At 43.4% G+C, this 5,801-nt stretch overlaps 1 protein-coding gene across 1 annotated transcript; it reads left to right on the forward strand.

Annotated features, from left to right (window-relative positions):
- The first annotated feature begins 2,518 nt into the window (after positions 1-2,518).
- Positions 2,519-4,069, forward strand: LOC147887319 (jasmonate-induced oxygenase 2-like). The gene is made up of 3 exons (XM_087394276.1): positions 2,519-3,003; positions 3,111-3,438; positions 3,735-4,069. Exons 1-3 carry the CDS (start codon positions 2,519-2,521, stop codon positions 3,957-3,959), a joined length of 1,038 nt encoding a protein of 345 aa, XP_087250402.1. The 3' UTR covers positions 3,960-4,069.
- Positions 4,070-5,801: the final 1,732 nt, after the last annotated feature.

Here is a 5,801-nt window from a genome sequence, read left to right on the forward strand (position 1 = left end):
CAAGGGTTTTTTCATCCATAGCTAGAGACCCTTGCTTGAGTGGGGGTGTTAGAGCTATATATAAGCTTGCCCTAACTTGAACTAGGTCTCACCTATATATATGTAACTAGTGATCAATATGAATTAGTCTTTGGGAGTCTATTTGGTGTGTCTATCATTTCTTCTTCTCTCTCAACATAAACCAAGACAACCTTACCCATTTAGAGCGAAATGTAAACTTTATGGCCATGCCCACATCCTTTGCAATCTTTTCCTTGTATGATTGCATTGTTCTTATGTCCACCATGCTGCAATCCATGTCTTCAAGTTGTGGTGTTGCAATGCATTGAAGATGGCCATAGCCTAATATCGTCCTTGGAGTAATGTACTTGGCATTATACCAATAGATATTGCTCTATTTCAAAGTAGAGGACTTCTCTCCAACATGCATTTGCCTTCCTAAATCCTCATGAATGGCAGTAAACTTATTAAGAAGCACTCGATTGGTTCCCACTCCTCAAAGTCTGAAGGAAATACATCTGCTATGCACAAGTGCTATATCAAAATACAATTTCAAACTGACTCATTACACTGGTTCTATTTCAAAATACAATTTCAAACTGACTCATTACACTTCAAAATCTTACACAAAATGCAGACTTACAATGCGATGGTATTGTTGATTGATTGCTTGACGGAGGAAGACATATGTCCTTCCCCATGTAGATGTGTTGCACCTTTACAAGCCATCCTTTCTTCCCAAGCTCGAACTTCATGATGCGGGCCTTCCATTCATGCAAAAGATCACCTCTTTTGCTCTTGGGAAGCTTATGTGGACCCTTGGCAGATCCTCTCATGACTATCCAATCATTCAAGCTGTAGGTGCAAGACACCCATTCATCCAGCATTTTTGCTCTGTGGGACACAGAATACATGTATGGTCTCCTCACCATGCTTGTATAGAGGTCACAACAGCAATAGTGGACTAGAAAGTGCAACATGGAGGGAGAGAGCAGCTCGGATAGAGGGGGAAAGAGGGAGAAGGTATGGAGGGTGCAACTGAAGGTTGAGAGAAGCTCCAAGAGGTGATGTAGCTAGGAATGGAGGGAGAAACAACAAAGGGGGATGAGCAGCTGCTCGAGGTGTTATAGATAGGAATGGAGGGAGAAAGAGCAGAGCCGGGGGATGAGCAATCACTACAGGAGGTACTATGGCTAGGAATGGAGGGAGAAAGAGCAGAGGGGGATGAGCAGTTGCTGCTGTAGGAGGTACTATGGCTAGGAATGGAGGGAGAAAGAGCAGAGGGGGATGAGCAGTTGCTGCTGTAGGAATGGAGGGAGAAAGAGCAGAGGGGAATGAGCAGTTGCTATAGGAGGTGCTGGAGAGGGAGAAACACAGTGGACCAGAGCAAGAGGGGGCAGAGAAGATGCCAAATGAGTTCCCACATTTGAAAAATGGAGGGAGAATGGAGCTGGACCAGAGAAAAGGAGGGGGCAGGCTTGTAATAAGCTAAGGGGGGAAATTTTCGCCTAGAAGGGCCCACCGCCTCTTGAATGACTTGTAGGTTTTTTTGCGGGAGGTGCATATGGGACTTTGGAGACCCCTATTCTCCCTAATGTAATTTGTTGTGATGCTTGATGAAAGCTTTATTAGTCACAACTCAGGTGGTTGAGAGGTAACTGGGAGCCAGGTGGGAGCCAACAAGCCCAGATGGAGAGAGACGAGAGAGATAGAGAGAGATAGAGAGAGAGAAAGAGAGAGAGAGAGAGAGAGAGAGAGAGAGAGAGAGAGGGAGGCAGTGTCGGGAGGGGGAGAAAGGGATGCATCTTGAGAGAGGAGAAGGGCTCAGGGAGAGATATGTGATATAAGGGCAGTGACAGATGCTTCTGGAGGAGACTAGAAGCCAGATTTGTCTTCCCACATCGCTTTTCAATTAGCTTAATTTGCTCGACGCTCCTTCAACTAATACAAATTTAGGAAAAAAACTCATTGTGGGGGCCTACTAAGTGGACTCATGTATAGTTGTTAGCGATGCTCGTGACGAGTCTTCTCACAACTACCTATGGTGCCTCTCCTCTCACCCTCCTATGAGCCAACTTCACACAACATTTTTCTTAACGGATACAAAAACCTTCAAGTTATAAAGTTTAAAGGTTTTTATTGAAATATTGCAGGTTTTTCTATTTTCAAATGTACAGACTCCTCACGCTCGTGGATTCCACAGAATCTGCCTGCGTGATGCTCGTGGATTCCACAGAATCTGCCTGTGTGATGCTCGTGGATTCCACAGAATTTTAGTATGCTGATATTATTTTAGGATTCCACAATCTGCTGATATTATTTTAGTGTGCTGCCCCGTGGGTCCGGCTGCAAGCCTCACGTTCACTCCCCATCTTTCAATCTTCTGCGTTCAAACGAGATACTCGCGGACTCCAATCCGCCGAAGTTATTTAAGCAGCATACCCCTAGAAATCATATGAGCGTGATTGCCGTTTTTCCGGAGCTCTCTGTGTATTTTGGTCCCTTGAGAATCAGCCTAATGGCCTTCCAGTTTCTTGTAGGACATGAGCAGTATCCTGAAGCTGAATTAGTTGAGAACCTCGTCGGCAAAGTGGATAAATTGCCTAAGCGATTCGTTCTTCCTTTGGAACATCGAGGTGTCACCGTCTCCCACCAGGAGATTCCTATCCTAGATCTTTCAGGCCTCAATGATGAACGTAGAGTGGACACACTTGCCCAGATCCATCAGGCGTGCATTGAATGGGGTTTCTTTCAGGCCATCAACCATGGTGTGCCTGAGGTGGTGATGAGGAGTCTGGAACAGGACATGAAGGATTTCTTGGCGCTGCCCATCCACCAGCGAGCTCCTAATGGAGTCAGGAAGGGTGTCGATGGACAAGGGTATGGTAGTCGCTACGTAAAACCTGACACGGGCGCTATGGATTGGAGGGACTTTTTCCTGCTTCGAACGTTTCCTGAAACACTCAGGGATTACAATGCTTGGCCTAACAGTAAGGCCTGCAGGTAACCGTCGTCCTCTTCCTCAAAGCACATTCACACGTTACATAAGCTACCTTTGAGGCTTCGTATCAACGCTGTTTCCGTCAACTTTGGTATTGCTCGCGACGCAGGGAAACCGTCATCACCTTTTGCGATGAGATGAAGAAGTTGTCTGAGACGTTACTGGCGTGCTTCTCTGAGAACTTAGGCCTTCCCGCAAGCTACATTCAGGAAGCCATTGGAGAGCTCCACCAGATTTTCCTCGTCAACTACTACCATCCCTGTCCACAGCCAGACCTTGCCATCGGGGCCAACAAACATAGTGATTTAGGAGCCATGACTTGTCTGTGGCAGATCCCAGATGACGTAATTGGCTTGCAGGTGTTGAAGGACGATGAGTGGGTGCCTGTGAGACCCATTGCGGGTGCAATAGTGATCAACGTTGCCGATCAAGTGGAGGTACGAGCTTCTTGTATAAGCTGACGAACGAACTAGCGCAGTGTCTTCTGCTATCTCATCCTTGATCCTATACCCATGCCCCAACAGCTACTAGGGCTGTTCCACCTTGCAGGTGACCTGACGAAGGTGGTGAGCTATGACTTCATAAAATTTATAGACAGAATCGCCGACATTCTCCTTTCCTGCACCTTCAGCTTTTTAATTTCTCTTCATCCAACTCAGCTCTGATATTTCGATTGTTTTATAATCTTGCAGACGGAAAATTACAAGTCTGATATGATTGGTCTCTGATACAGATTTTGAGCAACGGAATTTACAAGAGTGTGCTGCACCGAGCAGTGACCAATGCGTCGAAACGCCGGATCTCCATAGCTACGTTTCATGATCTCCATCCAGATGCAATAGTCAGTCCTGCACCACAATTGGTGACCGGAGATAATTTTGCTCTCTATCCACCCACACGGTTTGCTGAGCATGCTCGCAAGATAGCCATTGGAGCTCATAAGATCGAGAAAAACTGAATCGAAAGTCATGACTATGAAATTCATGCATATTTCGTAGATATCTGAGAACTTGATTTCGCACATAGGCCAGACAATGCTATCCGTGTAATGTGAGTTTTTGTGAATTGTATTTTAAGTTTCCTCTATAGGGCAATTTAGGTATCTATGAGCAAAATGAAACAAAAAATCCATGCAATGCTTCTCGTTGATATGTATAAATTGCACAAAGTTTAGCATCTTTTTACTTTCGTTCATCATGGTGTCTATCTTTGTGGTATGTTTTCTAAGATTTATGATTTCAAACTTTGGAACATGCAAGCAATTATTGAAAGAATACTTTTGCTTCACAATATATATTTGGCATGTCAAATTTAATTTTCCTTTTCATCTATACCAATGATGTAAGCAAATTAATTTCAACTAGCCTCAATGTTAGCAGCAATCATTACTACAAATGGAAGCAATGAGTATATGCAACAAAATTAAGAACTACAATGAATAATTGATAGACTATGAGCACTTGATAACATGTCACAATAATCTAAATTAGTGATTTTAAGAGTACAATTAAAGAATGCTAAAGTAACAAGAGCACAATACACAACAACACAATGCATCCATAGATGCGCACACAAACATGTTTCCTTAATTAAAAAATATTACAGGCACGTCTATTTGCACGTCTATAAGCGCATCTACAAACCCGCATCTATAGGCGCATCTATATAACAACCAGACATGCCTATAGATGCACTATTAGACACTCTATAGAAATTTAAAAAAAATAGAAAAACGCGCTTATAGACGCTTTGTAGAATTTCCAAGGAGCATCAAAGAGGAAGTTCAAGTAGCTCTCCTATTTTTTTCGGCCCCCTCCTTGGAAGGATCCTCTAGGCTCTAAAGGGGGCTCCCCTTGTCACATCTGAAGCTAGGTAGGCCATCCATTCAATTGTTGTGGTAGTACTAGTGTGTCCTTCTTGCTTTGCCAAAACTTTGTGGAGTCAATAGTTACAGAGCCACTTACATGGTGTTTGATTGTTGCATTAGGGCCTCTTTCCACCACGTCCTTAAACCACTTGACATCCAAAACATAGACAAAGAAGCATCGAAAGTCAAGCTTAATAATATCTTGGATTATGCCACACTAATCATCAATGGCTCCATTGGCTCCCTCAAAGCTAGCAATGATGCTGTAATCTTGTGTGTTTCTCTTATCATCAATCCATTGTGTCTGAAAATGCTTGCCCTCACACCATATAGCATTGAACAGAGTACACTAGACCATGAAAAAATCAATTGAATAAGGAATCTAAATTGTTGAAAGCTCCTAACTTATGCATAACATTCTATATACTAACCTTGCTCATGAATCCTCTATCATACTCCCATTCTTCCATTGTGATATGCATCTGTTCATCTCTCTCTGCTCTCTCCATTTTCTCAAGTAGCCAATCCACATGAATATCCTTTGGAAGTGCTCTTAGATGTTGAGGGTATGGCACATGAGATCCGTGGTGTGTACGAAAGAGGGTCCCTTCTCCTTGTCTTCTGCCTTCGCATCCTCGTATCTTGTCACCCATGTTTTCATCACATCACTATTAAGCATGCAATAGAGGTTGATATTATTAAGAAACTCCATGTCCATTACTTTGCTCCATCCTTTCTCATGAGGCACAATAGAGGTCATCCTTAGGTCTTCATCATCTCTCCATAGTCATGAAAGAGAGCTATCCACATCAACAAGAGACTCAGAAATATATTCAAGTGACTCTTGTACCAACCAACCCTCGGCCATGCTACCTTCAATCCTTGCATTTTGCGTCACAAAACCCTTCAAGGTCTTCATGAAGTGCTTGAAGA

Source organism: Dipteris shenzhenensis, chromosome 23 (genome assembly GCF_047967505.1).
Source record: "Dipteris shenzhenensis isolate YYH24624 ecotype China chromosome 23, Dip_SZ_1.0, whole genome shotgun sequence".
Lineage (NCBI taxonomy): Eukaryota > Viridiplantae > Streptophyta > Polypodiopsida > Gleicheniales > Dipteridaceae > Dipteris > Dipteris shenzhenensis.